At 30.3% G+C, this 20172-nt stretch overlaps 1 protein-coding gene and 1 pseudogene across 1 annotated transcript in view; one reads left to right on the forward strand and one right to left on the reverse strand.

Annotated features, from left to right (window-relative positions):
• LOC111626135 (enoyl-CoA hydratase domain-containing protein 3, mitochondrial-like) overlaps window positions 1-15416 on the reverse strand; it is a 26513-nt gene extending 11097 nt beyond the window's left edge. The window contains exons 1-4 of the mRNA XM_023369433.1: window positions 15303-15416; window positions 13879-13963; window positions 10866-10975; window positions 4325-4383 (exon numbers count right to left, since the gene is read on the reverse strand). Of these exons, the coding sequence (XP_023225201.1) occupies window positions 4325-4383; window positions 10866-10975; window positions 13879-13963; window positions 15303-15351 (303 nt within the window). The 5' untranslated portion in view covers window positions 15352-15416. The remainder of the gene's footprint in view (window positions 1-4324; window positions 4384-10865; window positions 10976-13878; window positions 13964-15302) is intronic.
• Window positions 15417-15814: 398 nt separating this feature from the next.
• Window positions 15815-18254, forward strand: LOC111626150 (annotated as a pseudogene).
• The last annotated feature ends 1918 nt before the right edge of the window (window positions 18255-20172 follow it).

Below are 20172 nucleotides of genomic sequence, written 5' to 3' on the forward strand. Positions count from 1 at the left end.
AAATATATATATATATATTCAAAAATTTAAAAACAAAAATATTAATAATTTAATAAACTTATAATAATGACGATGATAAAAAAAATAATTTAAAAAATTTACCTGTTTGTAAATAATTCAAATATGAAGAACAATCACAAAGCGGACAATGTTGCATGAAATTTTGGTGATTTGGCCATAGGAATCCAACCTCCGAAATTGGGACCTCCCAATTTCTCAATATCAATACACAGAATATTTAAATTAAATTTTTCACTTGTTACTTCAATCAATCTTTTTTCAATATTTTCCCCTTAAAATATATATAAAATAAAATCTTCTTACAATATATAAAATTTCATTGTGGTGAAACCAGACTTCACCATCTTTTTTTATGATATGCTAAAAATAAACTGTGGAGTTTGTTCCAGAATCTAAAATTTTTAAAATATTTTTTGAAGAAATCATTGAGTTTAATTTTAGGGTTGTAAATGTTATATACTCCAAAATCATCGTGATTGGATATGTTTATATACCCAACCTGTCTATACAGGAACTTGTTATCATATAATCCAGCAACATTTTTATTTTTAGGCTGAAATATTCACAATCAATTAATACACTTTGAGCTCCTCTGACTTTGAATTAAAGTATTATTTTTTTTAAAATGTATATAAATACATATATAAATATAAACTTATAATTCATTTTCCTTCGATATTGCAATCTGATGTACTGTATCAATGATACTTACAAACTAAAAACTTGGTGACAGTTATTCAAATTAACTCATATTTTTATACTAAGTTTCAGAATTGAGCAAATCACATATGTATTAAACATTTTATAAAATATTTTAAAATAAATACAGTCAAAATGTAAGTTTATTATACACAGATACTGATTCACTAACACTTCAAATTTACACCAATGATGTTTACCATGAGTTTAAATCATTTCATGATATCTTTGATTTTAGCAACTATTAAAACATTCATAAATTATATAATGTAACAAGCCAAAATAAATTAGGATATTTTAAAGATGAAATTTTATCAAAGCCAATAACTGAATTTTGTTCATTAATACTAAAAATGTATTTTTATATTTTTGACAATCAAAAATAAAAAAACAGCTAAAGGAATTAAAAAATCTGTTGTAAAAACTTTGTCATGAAAAACATAAAGAAGTTTTATTCAATACTGAACTGTTAAGACATCAACAATACATAATTAAAAGTAAAAATCATGTAGTGACAACATATCTTCAGAACAAAATCTCTCCCCCCATTTTACGATAAAAAGTTTATTTCAGATAATAGGATAGATGTAATATCATTTGGTCATTCTACCTTTTACTTTTAATTCTTACAGATTATTTGATATCATCATCCTTTCAATATGGATATTTAATATTATACAAGAAAAAACAAAATTCTGAAATTTACTTAATACATGGTGTTTGCATTAAAGCATATCCTTGCCTAAAACAGGCAGCATCATTAAAATTACCACAAAATAAAAGATATGAATGTAAAATTTTTGTAGTAAGTAATAAGATAACAATATCATTGTGCAATAAAAATTTTATAAAATGTAATTCTATTAATTGTAATAAATAAATATTTTCTTAGAAATTGTACTAAAAAATGTTAACCAATATTGTTAGTATTTTTTGTAAAAATCATCATTATAACCTCTATTAAAATGTGTGCTGTATTTTATATTGTATCAGTTGATTTTTGACTGGGAAAAATTATCACGTTGACCAATAATACTAATTTCATCTATTGATGAAAATAGTATTCAACATTTCAAAAATTAAGTGCAATGTTATAAGTCAAAAAAGTGACTTAACTCACAATTTCATTTCTGAATTCACATATAATTTAAACTGGGAATTAATATGGAAAATTTATATATTTCCTACTTCATTCATTGAAAAACATATTAGACACACAAAATGGGATTTAATTTCAGAGCATTAAGTATTAGACGAAGAATTCATGAATAATTTTTCAAAATACAGTGGGTGATCGGTTAACGAACAGATCGGACAACGAACAAATCGGATAACGAACACTTTTGCGAAAGATTTTTATGTTTGGACAACGAACACATAATTGGATAACGAACACCCCACAGAACAAACACAAGAAGAAGCGACGTAAAATAACGAATACTGATTGGACTTTCCTTGTCTTTGAGCAACAATTTGAAACTTTTCAGAGTGTGGGAGACGTCGAAATCTACGCTCAAGCCGGTATATACCGATCGGATAGTATTCCTCCAAACTTTAAAACTCTCCCTTATAATTCCAGCCTTTTATTTTTAAGAGACAATAATTCTTTTATGTATAAGTGAGACTGTCGGGTAGGCACTCTTTAAGTTTTGCGTCTGTTTTTTTTTTTTGTAAGGTGAGAATATAATAGCAAAAGGTAGAGAGTTGACAGAAGATGCCTAATGTTGCTGGGCAGTATGGCGTTATAAGTCTACAGTAGGCTGCAGTTCATTTTTTTAAGAAAAATACTGTATAATCAAGAAGACTCAAGCAGCTAAACAAGTAACAAAAATCACATCTGAGAAATATAGAACATCGAAGAGTTCATAATGGAACCTGAAACGGATCTGACGACAGAAGAATGCCATGAACTCTTGAATGAAGAACACCAAGAAACTCGGCGAGATATGTTTTCTTCTGAAAAAGAGGATTAATGCCGATATCTGTTATTAAAGATCCTTTGAAGAAGTGTGAGGATGTCAGAACAACGGTCTTAGAATGGCATCCAAACCAGGTTGAGGCTTAAGGATTTCTACAATTGCAATGCTATTAATTACTTACGAAAAATCCTGAAGAAGAGAGAAAAGCAATCGACATTAAACAGATTCTTTAACCCTTTCACACTGAAAAAACATGACTAATAAAAATGCAAGACTGTGTACGTATGTATTTTTATTATTATATATAAATAAACGTATTAAGAAAGTATATATTTTTTATTTTGGGGAGTCTCCAGAACGAATTAATTAAATTTCCATTAAAACCTATGGTAAATCGATAATCGGTTAACGAACAATTCGGATAGCGAACAAAGACTGGGAACGGATTATGTTCGTTAACCGATCACCCACTGTATAATAAAATAGTGAAATTTCAAATTTTCCCAAATAAATTTGTTAAGAAGTATATATGTAAATTAGATATGAGAATAGTTTTAAAATATCAGCGGTTAAAAAACAACACTCTATATGAGCTATAAGATTATCTACATTGGGATTTAGTTTACTGTTATCATATACTGAACAAAGATTTCATTCATGATTTCAAAAATCACCTTTCTTGATATTATGTTTTAAAATATCAAAAACTAAATCAGAAATTTATTGCTGCTAATTCACATAGTTTATTAGTCAATATAATTCATGATATTTGTAACATTCTTGGTGATATGATAGAAAAATTAAATAAATTCAAAGGAGAAGAATAAAATTAAAAAATATACTAAATTTTCTATGGTTAAAATAAATTTGAAGATATAGAATACAAACATGTTAATTGGAAAATATTATCTACTTCATGATATGATAGAAAAAATTAAATAAATTTGAAGAAAAAAATATAATACCTAAAATTAAAATAACATATACCCCCCATAGTATATATCGCATCACTACTACTTACTGTTCACAAAAACTTATTTCATACAATCTGAAAGATACATTTTTCTCAGTTTTAACTTTTTTGAGATGATGCTACTTTCAATATTTTTCTAATTGGTGTTTGATGAAACAAACTCCAAAAATCATCCACATCCCACTCAAATTTGTTATCAATTATTATTTTATCTATCTATATTAATGGTAGATTAAATTCATTGGCTTTGTTATATTATTTAGTTTAATAAGAATAAAGCATATCTGGCTTAACTTGTTGCAGATAATAATACCAAATTATGTACATTCCCCATAATAGGACCAAATATGAGGAAATGGGAGTTGAAGTTGGCAGAAAAAATTGGGATAAACTTCTGCATCAAATGCAATAATACAACATATTCAACATTATATATTTTACATGGCTATGGTTTTGATTTCATCATTCTGAATGGGCTAATGAAACTGGTTGATTCAAAGAGGGTATTTTACACAAAGAGATTATGAATGCAGATGGTCATTGGTTAGCTTAAGGAGGATTAAAAACAAGTACTATGGATTAAAAATTCTATTCTAAGAAAATATGGTCATCTGGAAAGATTTTACTGTACAGTACATTCATAAATATTAGAACTTTTTAATAATAAATGTAGTGAAAATTAACAGCTGAATTAAAAATTAACAATTCATACCTCCTCATCTAATTTATCATCAGGTACAACTTTGCTTACTAACCCACATTTCAAAGCATCTAAATTAAAAATTTACAAAATTTTATAATAAACTAATGCTAATTTGAATTTATATATGTATACATATAAATGGCATGATCAATAATCTTAAAAGTTTCATAAAGTTTCAACAAATAATAACAAACTACAAACATTAAGAATTTGTATTCAAAAACATCAAATACAGCATAACAATGTTGATATAACATATGAGACATCAGCATTTAGAAAATTCAAATCCAAAACAGCAGCACCACTGGAAATCTGCCCTAATGAGATAATTTTCTTGGTTGCATTGGTTAATTTTCTTGAAGACATCAAGCCAATTCATCATGGAATGTTCATGAAATATGGAATAAGTTGTCTTTCAAAACAGCAAGTGTCAAGAATGGAATGGTCAAGGAAATTTAAGAATGGTGCATAGCACACAAACCTCAGTTGAGTCATCTGAAAATGATAAACTCCATTGAAGCCACTATACAAGAGGACAAATGCATCACGGTGAAATATCAAAAGAAATGGACATAAATTATGGATATGTACAGTATGTCATCCATAATGTTTTGAAATTCAGGATGGTCAGAAAGATGGTACCACATCATCTCACAGATGAAATGAAGTGGTGATTTGATGAGTGTATCACTTTTCTAAAGAGATGAAAGGAAGGTGATGCTTTTCTTAAGTTTCATCTATAGTCATTATATAAATATGTTTATTATTACCAATCAGAGTGAAAGAGAGCAAGCAAAACCTACCATCAATCATCATCACTGCAATCCAAAAGATTTTGCACTCAACATTCTACAGAAAAGGTGATGCTGACTTTAGTTTGGAATAGAAAATCATTTTAGTGGACTACATGAGATGAAATGAGGCACTATGACTAGCAGAACCTATAGTTCATTTCTTGTAACAAATCAAGTCCAGCAATATTGCATAAAAGATGCAAATTGTTGTCAAAGGATATTCTTTTACAGCATGACAATGCTTGCCTCTCATACTGTGAATCTGACAGTCATCACCAGAGAAGAGCTGAATATGGAATGTTGCTAAATACTCCATATTCATCTGACCTTGCTCCCTGAAATTATTATTTGTTTGGTCCTGTCAAGGAGACTTTAAGTGAGTACTATTTCAAGTGCATGATGTGACACATAAATAGCTCATAGCTCAAAATGAAGATTTTTTCTTGGTATAGAGAAGCTGGGGCCATATTCTAATCATCATCTCTCATCTTTGAGACAGTGTCTACATCACAAGTCAGTCACTAATTGACTAATGACTCGTTTATGTCTTGAAAGATCATCATGTCTCACCAAATGTGATTCTGGACAACTTTTTCTGATAAAGATTCTCTCGTCTCTCAGAGATGAGTGGATAGTCATCTTTCGACTGGTCTTTTGTCTTCTGCCTTGATTTTGTTATATCCAATATGGACGACTATACTGTTACTCACCTTATATAACCATATTAGGAACATTCTCTATCTCAGAAAATAATATTTTGAGATAGATAACACTTATGATTTTTTTAAGTGACTACTTGGGAACACCACTGACTGCATCTTTTTTTAACGATCCTGCATCAATTTCTGAACTATTGAATATGCTGTTAACCTTATCCATTTCTCTAAGTATTTTTCGAAATATTACCCTTCTAATTTCTCCCTAAGTATATATGCTTTTCTAACTTAGGTTAATAAAATTTTTATTTGTTAAGAGACAATGTTACCCGAAACATTTTGATATTATGATATTTAAAATTGTTACAAAACAAAAAACATATATTTATCAAAATTACGTGCTTTATTTGATTGCATGCTTTCCTTACCATGTGATCTATAATTTTGTACTCTTCATTTTCAAAAACGTTACAATTTCACTGGTTAAAATTCTATACTGTGTTGAACACACAGATAACCCAAACATGTATAATCAACCTAATAGAATTGTGATGTCAACAACAAAGACAAGATTGTTATTACACAAACAACCAGAATCGCTGTTATCTCTGAGAGACACATTTTCTCTCTCATTGTGACATCATTCATCTCTGAAAGAAGAGACGAAAGATAAGTGATCAGAATACGACTCCTGGTATTGCATTTGGAGTATTGTATAGAGAGACAAAGAGAGTAGGGGAGGATTGGGATGAAAAGGACAGCCTCCATAACTTGCTGCTAAATTACTTATGGAGCTTCACTATTTCATGGATAGATGACACTAGTAGTCCATAGTTTTCACACGTTTGTAGGGTCCAATACATAGTGCTAGTGTTTGGAATGCTTAGATGAGCAGAAAACTCCTGCAAAAATAAGTTTTCTTCATTTCTTACATTTAGATAATTACTTAATAAACGTATTCTAGAGGTTTCAACCTCTAGAATATGTTTATTTAATCAGTTTTAAATTATATTTCACTGTCAGAAAGTTAAGTTGTAGTTTTGGTTGTTTGAGGCCTGGGGGGTTGAAAGGGACAGTAAAATAGGGAATGAATGGGACATTTCCCTTTCAACCCCATATTGACATTTTTTGGCATGTTCTAATACTAAATTTTTTTAATAGAAAAAAATGCCTCAAAAGTATAAGAAAAAGAAACAGAAAGAACATGTGACACCAGAAGTGATTCAAGGGGCAATAATTGAAGTTGTTGAAAAAGAAGCATCAATCAGGGCTACAGCCAGTGCCCACAGAATTGCAAAATTGCATTTGGCTAGACTTGTTTCAAAATGTAAAAAAGACAATGTAGTGTATTCACCTCATGTGGGTAACAGGAAAGTTTTTACTACAGAGCAGGAGGCAGAATTAACATCATATTTAATGCAAGCATCATCAATGAATCATGGTTTAATGACACTGCAAATGAGGGTATTGGCTTTTCAATATGCAAAACTTGTACAATCAAATACAATTCCTAAAACCTGGTTTACTAATAACTAGACAGTAGACATCTAGGCACTTAATAGTGGTGTCTTAGGCACTTAAAATAAGCTGTTAAATTGTGTCATTTAGGCTTTATAAAGAAAAAAAATAGGCAGTCAAAATTTGCACAATGAACAATTAACATACTTATCAGGATGATGAATTTTTTATTTAACATATGTATTCCAAACAAAAATGCACGTATTCAGAATGACGCAAACACAAAAGTAGAGAAACAATTATCTTTACATTTTTTATTCACTCTGTTTCCCATAGTTAGCTTCATAATATATTAAAAGCACTTTTTCCAAATTTTCAATAGAATGTTTGTAATGTTTGTCACTGAAAATTAATTTATATGCAGAGAAAGAGCAAATAATTGTTAAGATAACAAACAGTATTTCAACCTTGAAAGAAGATGAACTGGGAATTCACTTTCAGTTTTGCTCTTCTTTCCTGCCAAAATATCAGCCACAATAAACAAGCACCTTAATCCAAGTCTCTTTTGAAACACTGCTTTCAACTCTTTCTTCACTTTTTTTGCCGTAGTGCCTGGTGCATCACAAAGTTTCTGGTTTGCTCTGTTGAGGAGATCAATTTGTTCATATATAGGTTTCCCACTACTTTCAAGAGCAGTAATAGTATCTATAATGAATGTGAAATAACACTTGATGTACACCAACTTGTTCTGAATATAAATGTCATTCAAAAGTTTTTTGACTTTAGTTACACAAACTGCATTATCTGCTAAAGTGTCCAGAAGCTTTTTGATATCAAAGAAATGTTCACTGTAGTAGTTAGTACAAAATCTTAGCCATGTATATGCTAAGGGAAAAATAGGCATTTGCCTAAAATCCGCCATCTAAAAATGACAAAGCATCTCTAATGCTATATTTATTAAATAAAAGCATTTATTTTAAAATATTTCACATAGTTTTAATTTTATTACTGTAAAATTGCATCAGGGATGTAATTTATTTCTGTATTAATGCTTTCTAATTTTTTCTGCTTGGGATATGCATCCGCTGGGACTTAAATATAAGTAATCAATAATAATAAAAAAAATGAATTTGTTTGACTGCATTTTCAGAAAAAAAATAAAACTTAAGTAGTTTAGTTTAAGAATTAAAGTAAACCTTTGCAGAAAATGAAACGAAAAATTAATAAAAATATTTTAAAAATATGAAAACAGACTAAACTTTATGTTTTAGGCAAAAATAGGCAGCAACATCAAAATAAGCATTTTTAGGCATTATAAAATGCCATTGTTTTGGTCTAAATGTTCATGAAAAGTGTTCATACAAAATCTTAGCCGTGTATATGCCAAGGAAAAAAATAGGCATTTGCCTAAAATCTACTGTCTACTAATAACCAAGCCAGTTTAGATTGGTTGCAAGGCTTTATGACCAGGAATAAGAATTTGTCTATAAGAACACCTGAAGTGACAAGTTTGGCCCGAAGTACAAGCTTCAATAAAACAAATGTCAGGAACTTTTTCAAGAATCTAGATGTTATGAAGAGATATAAATTCACTCCAGACAGAATATATAATTGCGATGAAACAGGTTTCACTACTGTTCACAAACACCCAAACGTCATTTCTAAAAAAGGGGAAAAGCAAGTAGCCCATATGACTTCTGGTGAAAAGGAGCAGTTAGTTACTGTTATTTGTTTCATAAATGTGATGGGAAATGCATTGTCCCCTGCATTTGTATTCCCAAGACTTAATTTCAAGGATTTTTTGCTGGCAGGAGCACCTGCTAAGTCTTGGACTAGCCCATCAGAGTGGCTGGATGACAGCTGAAAATTTTTTAAAATGTTTGCAGCATTTCTCAAATTTTGCTGGGTCATCTACAAGCAATAGCCATACAGTACTCCTAATTTTGGACAATCACAACAACCACATTTCTATTGAATCGATAAAATTCGCCAAAGAAAACGGAATAGTGCTGCTAACTCAACCTCCACACACCAGCCAGCAACTGCAGCCACTGGATGTTGCCGTCTATGGATCATTGAAAAGCAGATACAATGTTGCTGCAAACAACTGGATGATCAATCATGCTGGCAAATCTATGACGATTTATGATGTCCCTGCTCTTGTTATCGAGGCCTTTGATGCATCTCTTACACGAAACAACATTTTATCAGGTTTTGCAAAGATTGGAATATACCCATTCAATAGTGAAGTTTTCACAGATGATGACTTCCTGCAATCTGAAGTTACTAATTGCCCTGATCCAGAAAATCCACCCACGACCGTAACACCAATAGCATCCACTTCCACTTCTGATGTGCCTACTACATCTTCTGTGTCCAAGACACTTCCCATTTGTCCTCAAGCGTATACAAGCGGAACAAGTGTTCTTTCACCTCAGCTTGTCAAACCGTTCCCAAAAGCGTCTGCACAGAAAACAGCAAAATCTAACAGAAGAGGCTCAACAAGGATTCTTACTGATACTCCTGAAAAAGATAAAATTCAGCAAGCATTCACGGAAAAAGAGGCAAAGAAGCAAAAGAACGAGTCCAAAGAAAGGAGGACAAAATCTAAAAAGCAGTGGTTGCAATATATTCCAGAAGAAACCGAAAATGAAGATGAAGGATATCAAAGCAGCTCTTCCTCAACATCTGATGCAACAATGAGTGAGGGATCTGATATCGAAAACAGTGTCAAACATGTTCAGCCCAATGATTTTGTTTTAGTCAGATTTGCAAAAAAAACTTCTGTTGTTTACTTTGTGGGAAAAGTTTTGAAGAAACTGAGCGATGAAGACTTGAAAGTCAAGTTTATGAAAAAAATATTGGGATGTTTTCAAGTTTATATTTCCTGAGGATGATGATATCAGTGATGTCATCATGGAAGATATAATTCTAAAGCTACCTCATCCATTCCAAGCAGGAGGAACAGCAAGAGCAAGCAAACAGTTTACATTTCCCATTGATATCACCTCATATCGGCTGCGATAGATTGCGAAAAACATTCTATTGACCAAAGAAAGATGGTTTAATTATGTGATAGCCTACTGATTGTGATATTCTTTAATTATTGTTCTTTGTTTGAAAAGATTTGATAATCTTTAACTGTTTAAAATAAATGTGATGTCACATAATTCTTATTATTGAAACTGTAATTTTTAAAAATTTTAGTCTCTAGCTATCACTTTTCAGTTACAACAGAATTTGAAAACATCGAGATAACTAATTTCAAGTTTTACATCAAAACTCAGGTAGTCCCTTTCATCCCCGAGGGTGTCCCTTTCAACCCATATGTGGGAATGAAAGGGACACCTGGAGAGGTCTTTAAAAATATGAACATGCTCAACTACCAATATAATAGGATGAATTCACAATATGGTCAGAATAAAGTAAAGGTCTAATGAATCTTTTGCACTAAAAATAAAACTGATTAGAAGTAAATTTTTTCAGTGAAAAATAAAAATATGAATTTTGTCCCTTTCATCCCCACCCTCCACTACAGTATGTTGAAGAGCAACAAGTTTAAAAAAAATTGTCAATAAATATTTGTTTATTAGCACTTTTAAGGTTACTTATTGATCATTCCTCATATATAATGCAAATTACCAGTGGCATTTATTGCAAGACCAGTAAACAACATGTAAGATGACATTTTTCTCGGTACTGCACGAGCCACTGCAATACCTGGTGTTGAACAGAAAAGGCCAACAGAAGCTCTATAATAGAAAATAAACACATCTTGGAAATTCAAAATAACAATAAATTAAAGTATTAATCTAATTTTGATTCTATTACTTAATAATTATACAATTGAATTAAAATATGATATATCATATTTTAAATATTTTTGTCTCCAACAATATAACAAATTTCAATCAACTTATCAGTTTTCATAGATTTAATCTTGCATTTTATCAACAGGTGCTTTAACAGGAGTATTTTTTATCACCAAAATCAACCACAGAAATGATACCCATTTTTCACTTGGCTGACAACTATTTGTGTTTAGGCCAGCAACAAAATGTAGCCAAATTCAGCTGCAAATATGTGTTGAGAAGTGTAGTCACTGCATGGATTCTGACAAGGAAGCATATTTGTTTGTAATTTCTTTCTCCTGTGTTGTCATCATAGTAACATTCTAGGTGCACCCAATTATTGGAGTATGACAACAGTTTTCTCCCATGTTCTAATCTTCCTTATCCTATTGCTGAAGTTGTCATTCATGTAGTTCCATATTGCAGGTTCAGCTTGATCTCTGCAACTAACACGTTTTTATTAAAGGGCTCCATCATGGTAACTGATGTTGCTGAGACACAAATAAAAATTTGCCCCTTGTGAAAACAATAGCATTGCAGCTAGTGCAGTAGGATGTATTTAGTGGACAGAATAAGTGAAAATCTGCAGTATCAGTTTAAATCGAGTCAGAAAGAGAGGTTATACTTTTCCTGTTGCATTGTATGACATCTGTAAATGAGTGAGTGATATGCTACCACATACCAGTCACAAGAATTTTCTGCAGTAGATTTTGGAGACAAAAAATGCTAATGTAAAAGCATCCTATGGCAAGAATTTTGTTGGATTAAACAAAGAGAGTTTTTTAAACTCCTTTTATAAAAAGAATAAATATAAGTAGTGCTAAGAATAAATTTTAATAAAATGCTAATTAGTGCTAGACTTTCTACAGTTATTACAATTAATTTTAAGTGATCTAATTAAGGAAGAAAAAAAATTCATATCTATAAAATTTTATTTAATCATTTTAATCAAAGTGGAGTTTTAAGCCTAGATTAGACAAACAAACATTGAGTTGTTTTAAAAATTAAAAATTATTAAAAATTTATTACAATAACTCAATTTTTGTGGGCCCTTGACACTTGGGGGCCCAGGGCTTAAGCCCTATTAGTCTCTATGTAGATATAGTAACCAGAGTTAAGACGGTGTTGTGACATGCTGCTTCTTAAATAAGTTTGAAAAACTTTATTCTGCTGTTGTCATTGCCCATAAAGTTAAAAAAATGAGGCATGCTGCAATAATATCAGAGAACCTATTTGAGGCTACAGTGTGAAATAAAAATAGTTCAGCAACTTTGCTTATAGAAGTAATTTCTTTTACCTGAATATAAAAACACATTTTAAATCGAAGCAGTTGAGGTCCAAAACTAGGCGAATGTCAAAGGGATATGACGATTGTAACAATTCTGATTGTTCCATAATATTTTTTATCAGAAAACATGACAAGATATGCAAATGATAAGCCCTTAAAAAGTGTACATAATTGTTGAATGGATTGAAATCTAATAGTTAATTGATTAATTATTAAATCCACACAATTTTTTTTTTACAAATGTTTTTACAAGTTTTTATTTTGCCCTTTCTAACTTGGCATCCTCATGATTTGTACACTTGGAGCAGTTTGCCCCAACTGCTCCATGGTAGCTACACCTCTGCATGAAGGTGTTTCAAGTGAGTCCCAAGATATTAGCAGATGCCCAGAAACATTGTCAAATGGATATCTGTTTGGATTATCATCATCAGGGATTTGGATATTATCATCAGGAAGAAGAGAACTTTTTGAATTGCATTGTTGCAGTTGACAAAATGATGTGTAGATATTAACAGCCAGTGGCAAGCAATGCTCAGTGGAGTGTAAACATCCCTCATCACCATGTAAACAGAAACCCAAATGCATTGCCAGTTCCAATTCAGAAGTGCTAATGATCTTCAAGGACCTTTGCTGATACACCTCATGGAAAAAGGTGAAAGGCTGTTCTGAGAATCTAACGACATTTTTGAGACATGCCATAAAGAACTAGAAGCCTGGGTTACTTAGTGAAGGTGTCATTTTGATTCATGAAAATGCTTATATAGCTTATACAACAATGGACATAGTGCAGAGAATGTGATGGGAGGTTCTTCAGACTTTCCATATAGTCCAGATTTGTTGCCATGCAACTTGTGTGTGTTTGGGAAGATGAGTGACTGTGGAAAGTCATGTGTTCAAGATGAATGATGAGGTCTAGCAGGCTATCTGTAAGTGGTTCAAAGTACAGTAAAAGAACTTTGACCAAACCATAAAAAGTTTAGTGAGAGGATGGGATACATGTCTGAATAATTCTGGTAATTATTTCAAAAAAATTTGTGTTTATGTTCAATAAAAACATTTATCTCATTTTTTGACTAAACCTAGTAAATTATGAGATATTTAAAAGTTTTAGTTTAACAAACTTTTAAAAAAATATGTAATGAATTGATAATTCAAAAGATAATTTCAAATTAACAAACAATATTTATTAACATTGCCAAAACTTAAATTATTTCTAAAATAAAATAAAAAAATTAAATATCAATTGTTATTTATAAACAAAATTGGACTTTATTTCCAAATTTTATGTTACTAGATTAATCAGTTTCTCTATGATAATTGATATAATATCAGCTTGTCAGAGAAAAAGTTTTTTGAATGTCATCAATTTAAACAATTTCATGGAAAAATACCTGTTTCATTAATTAATTTTAGCTGTTTCTTATAATAAATGCATTATGATTCATATAAATTAATAAGAATAGTATGGAACTTGAATAATGATGATAAACTAAAATTTAACAAAAAAATAGCATACCCTGGTGTAGAAAATTTTGAATTCTCTGATGCAATAACAATATCACATGTTGCAGCCAACTGACATCCAGCAGCAGTAGCTAAACCTAAAGAATTAAAATTTAACTGTCATTTAAAACCACTTGAATTATATATTATTAAATATTTTAATAATAATCTAATAAATCAAAATAAGAACTTAGGAAAAATTACAGATTTCAAGTAAATATTATATATAAATTTATATATTAATGGGATCTATAATTTTATTTAATTATATGTTGAATGAATGCATATATAATTTAAATATATACATTCACAAAATCATTAGGTTAAATTAGATCAATTTTTGTGGTCTTGGATTAGATAATCAACAGATAATTTAAATCTTGCATTTAATGACAATTTTTTATTATAAAAAAACTACTACCAAATGACAAATGATTAATATTTAAATTTCAATATAAAATTTAAATAAAAATTTTAATGATTAAATAGTCAAACATCAGTTTTCAAACACCTCAGTTTTTGAACAATTGAGTTCACAAACAGAATTTAAAACTCATAATTGTACCAATTGTTGTATGATAACTTGATGAGAGACAAGATGGTCAACACACTAACTTCACACAGAACTTTGCTAATGGCTAAAATTATTCACTTCTACATCACTTGCAAGGCTTCATTTTTTACAAGAGAAAAATCTCTGTTTTAAGAACAAAATTTACCACTAAAAATGCTTGAAAGTTATCACATATTCAATAAATTGGTATCTAATTTTATGAAAATTATAAAACGTAACAAAGTCATTATACTGTTACTTTATTGCTTAGTGTAGCTTCTCTTTGTTTCTTTACTGGTTAATTTAAAGCAATCTCAAATATCTTATAAATAAGTTCTTCTAATTGGAGGTAAAATTCAGGTGAGTTAATAAGCATGTTTAAACGTTGTACAAAGTATGTAAATACCAATTGCTGTTCTTAGTGCTATCTGTCGGAGCTTAATAACATTGAAAGTAAAAATACGAAGCTGACAGACCATAGGATTATAAGACCTTGAAATTACAAAAGTCCATCTTGTCAATGCTAGTTTAAAAAAATTGTCATATCATAGTGATAATGTCTTACATTTACATCCATTATTATTCATAAAAGTGAAACCATTTTCATCATTTTTTTTATATTCCCAATTTTAATGATTGAGCATACCAAAGGATTAAGCTAAATCATTCATTATATCAAAATCCACTATACTGGGTAGTCACAATATTAAGAATCTGCTGTATTTAGATATTACAGATTATTAAAAATTATTCATATGTTTAACAGTGATATTCAATCTAGTATTTGAAATGCATTTAAAATTATGAAAATTACTATTTGCTTAATAATCATTAATTTCATAATTTAAAAACTAGTTTCAAAATTTAATTTATTTTGAAAATACCTTGTATCTGAGCAATAACAGGAAATGGAACTGTTCTAATGGCAGTCATTACTTCTGTACATCGACGAAATATTTCTTCATGATAATCCTTCCCAGTATTGGCTCTCTATTAAAAATAAACAAATTTAAGAAATTAATTACTTGAATGCTAGTAAAAATAATTTACTTTATAACTATGAAGTGTTCAATGAAAACAAAAACAAAATAAAAAAATTTCCTATACTTCTTCAAAAATTATCGAAAACTGTAAATACAGTAGAGCGTCATTTATCTGAAGGTCAGTTATCTGAAGGAATTTCAGTCGACAAATTTAAATTTTCGCCAGTGCTGTGACGCTGTAATCTTTGGCTATGTCTTCGGCTACTCAAATATTTTACGTTTTTGATACTAAAATAACTTCTGAAGTATAATTTTTTCTTGTTTTTATATTTTTCAATATATTTATTTTGTTTGTACAAAATAAAAAAATAATTTGTAACNGCACAACAAAACAAACAGTACAAACAGTTAAGATGACAAACAGTATTTCAACCTTGAAAGAAGATGAACTGGGAATTCACTTTCAGTTTTGCTCTTCTTTCCTGCCAAAATATCAGCCACAATAAACAAGCACCTTAATCCAAGTCTCTTTTGAAACACTGCTTTCAACTCTTTCTTCACTTTTTTTGCCGTAGTGCCTGGTGCATCACAAAGTTTCTGGTTTGCTCTGTTGAGGAGATTTGTTCATATATAGGTTTCCCACTACTTTCAAGAGCAGTAATAGTATCTATAATGAATGTGAAATAACACTTGATGTACACCAACTTGTTCTGAATATAAATGTCATTCAAAAGTTTTTTGACTTTAGTTACACAAACTGCATTATCTGCTAAAGTGTCCAGAAGCTTTTTGATATCAAAGAAATGTTCACTGTAGTAGTTAGTACAAAATCTTAGCCATGTATATGCTAAGGGAAAAATAGGCATTTGCCTAAAATCCGCCATCTAAAAATGACAAAGCATCTCTAATGCTATATTTATTAAATAAAAGCATTTATTTTAAAATATTTCACATAGTTTTAATTTTATTACTGTAAAATTGCATCAGGGATGTAATTTATTTCTGTATTAATGCTTTCTAATTTTTTCTGCTTGGGATATGCATCCGCTGGGACTTAAATATAAGTAATCAATAATAATAAAAAAAATGAATTTGTTTGACTGCATTTTCAGAAAAAAAATAAAACTTAAGTAGTTTAGTTTAAGAATTAAAGTAAACCTTTGCAGAAAATGAAACGAAAAATTAATAAAAATATTTTAAAAATATGAAAACAGACTAAACTTTATGTTTTAGGCAAAAATAGGCAGCAACATCAAAATAAGCATTTTTAGGCATTATAAAATGCCATTGTTTTGGTCTAAATGTTCATGAAAAGTGTTCATACAAAATCTTAGCCGTGTATATGCCAAGGAAAAAAATAGGCATTTGCCTAAAATCTACTGTCTACTAATAACCAAGCCAGTTTAGATTGGTTGCAAGGCTTTATGACCAGGAATAAGAATTTGTCTATAAGAACACCTGAAGTGACAAGTTTGGCCCGAAGTACAAGCTTCAATAAAACAAATGTCAGGAACTTTTTCAAGAATCTAGATGTTATGAAGAGATATAAATTCACTCCAGACAGAATATATAATTGCGATGAAACAGGTTTCACTACTGTTCACAAACACCCAAACGTCATTTCTAAAAAAGGGGAAAAGCAAGTAGCCCATATGACTTCTGGTGAAAAGGAGCAGTTAGTTACTGTTATTTGTTTCATAAATGTGATGGGAAATGCATTGTCCCCTGCATTTGTATTCCCAAGACTTAATTTCAAGGATTTTTTGCTGGCAGGAGCACCTGCTAAGTCTTGGACTAGCCCATCAGAGTGGCTGGATGACAGCTGAAAATTTTTTAAAATGTTTGCAGCATTTCTCAAATTTTGCTGGGTCATCTACAAGCAATAGCCATACAGTACTCCTAATTTTGGACAATCACAACAACCACATTTCTATTGAATCGATAAAATTCGCCAAAGAAAACGGAATAGTGCTGCTAACTCAACCTCCACACACCAGCCAGCAACTGCAGCCACTGGATGTTGCCGTCTATGGATCATTGAAAAGCAGATACAATGTTGCTGCAAACAACTGGATGATCAATCATGCTGGCAAATCTATGACGATTTATGATGTCCCTGCTCTTGTTATCGAGGCCTTTGATGCATCTCTTACACGAAACAACATTTTATCAGGTTTTGCAAAGATTGGAATATACCCATTCAATAGTGAAGTTTTCACAGATGATGACTTCCTGCAATCTGAAGTTACTAATTGCCCTGATCCAGAAAATCCACCCACGACCGTAACACCAATAGCATCCACTTCCACTTCTGATGTGCCTACTACATCTTCTGTGTCCAAGACACTTCCCATTTGTCCTCAAGCGTATACAAGCGGAACAAGTGTTCTTTCACCTCAGCTTGTCAAACCGTTCCCAAAAGCGTCTGCACAGAAAACAGCAAAATCTAACAGAAGAGGCTCAACAAGGATTCTTACTGATACTCCTGAAAAAGATAAAATTCAGCAAGCATTCACGGAAAAAGAGGCAAAGAAGCAAAAGAACGAGTCCAAAGAAAGGAGGACAAAATCTAAAAAGCAGTGGTTGCAATATATTCCAGAAGAAACCGAAAATGAAGATGAAGGATCTCAAAGCAGCTCTTCCTCAACATCTGATGCAACAATGAGTGAGGGATCTGATATCGAAAACAGTGTCAAACATGTTCAGCCCAATGATTTTGTTTTAGTCAGATTTGCAAAAAAAACTTCTGTTGTTTACTTTGTGGGAAAAGTTTTGAAGAAACTGAGCGATGAAGACTTGAAAGTCAAGTTTATGAAAAAAATATTGGGATGTTTTCAAGTTTATATTTCCTGAGGATGATGATATCAGTGATGTCATCATGGAAGATATAATTCTAAAGCTACCTCATCCATTCCAAGCAGGAGGAACAGCAAGAGCAAGCAAACAGTTTACATTTCCCATTGATATCACCTCATATCGGCTGCGATAGATTGCGAAAAACATTCTATTGACCAAAGAAAGATGGTTTAATTATGTGATAGCCTACTGATTGTGATATTCTTTAATTATTGTTCTTTGTTTGAAAAGATTTGATAATCTTTAACTGTTTAAAATAAATGTGATGTCACATAATTCTTATTATTGAAACTGTAATTTTTAAAAATTTTAGTCTCTAGCTATCACTTTTCAGTTACAACAGAATTTGAAAACATCGAGATAACTAATTTCAAGTTTTACATCAAAACTCAGGTAGTCCCTTTCATCCCCGAGGGTGTCCCTTTCAACCCATATGTGGGAATGAAAGGGACACCTGGAGAGGTCTTTAAAAATATGAACATGCTCAACTACCAATATAATAGGATGAATTCACAATATGGTCAGAATAAAGTAAAGGTCTAATGAATCTTTTGCACTAAAAATAAAACTGATTAGAAGTAAATTTTTTCAGTGAAAAATAAAAATATGAATTTTGTCCCTTTCATCCCCACCCTCCACTACAGTATGTTGAAGAGCAACAAGTTTAAAAAAAATTGTCAATAAATATTTGTTTATTAGCACTTTTAAGGTTACTTATTGATCATTCCTCATATATAATGCAAATTACCAGTGGCATTTATTGCAAGACCAGTAAACAACATGTAAGATGACATTTTTCTCGGTACTGCACGAGCCACTGCAATACCTGGTGTTGAACAGAAAAGGCCAACAGAAGCTCTATAATAGAAAATAAACACATCTTGGAAATTCAAAATAACAATAAATTAAAGTATTAATCTAATTTTGATTCTATTACTTAATAATTATACAATTGAATTAAAATATGATATATCATATTTTAAATATTTAATAATAATGATGATAATAAATTGTAGTTACCTGTTTCTAAATAGGAAAATGTATCACACAAGGGACATTGCACAATAAAAAATTCATGGTTAAGCATGTGTATCCAATCTCTGATGATTTTGGTACCCCCACTCTTTTGCATTGAAATACAGAATGTTTATGTTATATATTTCACCAGTTAAATCTACTAATGTTTTCTTGATATTTCCCCTCTTAAAAAACAAATATTTATATTTTAAATGTAGTTCTTTTAAAATATATAACATATATTTTTTTTTGTAGATCAAATATAGGCAGTGTAATTTATTACAATATTTAACATTTTTTTTGTTTACATTAGATAAATGAATAAATCTTATATCAGGATTAAAAAATTTATAATACCAAAATAATCCTGATTTGTCATGCTCACATACCTTAAATTCCTACATAAAATTCTATTATATGTTCTTCAATCTAAAATATCCAAAGTTGATAAAAATTCCTTTAGTTGCTAAATATTAAATTTACATTAATTATTAATTTAAAAATATAAAGTACATAAATATATATTTTACAATTAAAAAAGGAAATTAATTCATTACTATATAAATTACATTATTTTTTAATTAGAAATCTTTAACCAATTAATGTCAAAATACAAGAATTTTGTGAAAGATGTTTCAATGGTTTCGAAGAGTGCAGATGTTGAAAGAACATGTATAGTTTGCTCTAATTATAAATATCAAAAAGTTTCTACTCCAAGTGGAAAAAAGCTATTACTAAATTTCATTCTGATGAAAAATCATTATTTTATCCTGTCTGTATACATGCAAATTTTGAATCAATTTTACAAAAAGTTTCTTCAAACATAGTAAATCAAGTTTTACTAAAACTATTGAAATCGATAAACCTATATGTTATTCAATTATTCATTTGATTTTCA

Source organism: Centruroides sculpturatus, unplaced genomic scaffold (genome assembly GCF_000671375.1).
Source record: "Centruroides sculpturatus isolate CEXI.00-Female unplaced genomic scaffold, Cexi_2.0 scaffold305, whole genome shotgun sequence".
In the NCBI taxonomy this organism is placed as follows: domain Eukaryota; kingdom Metazoa; phylum Arthropoda; class Arachnida; order Scorpiones; family Buthidae; genus Centruroides; species Centruroides sculpturatus.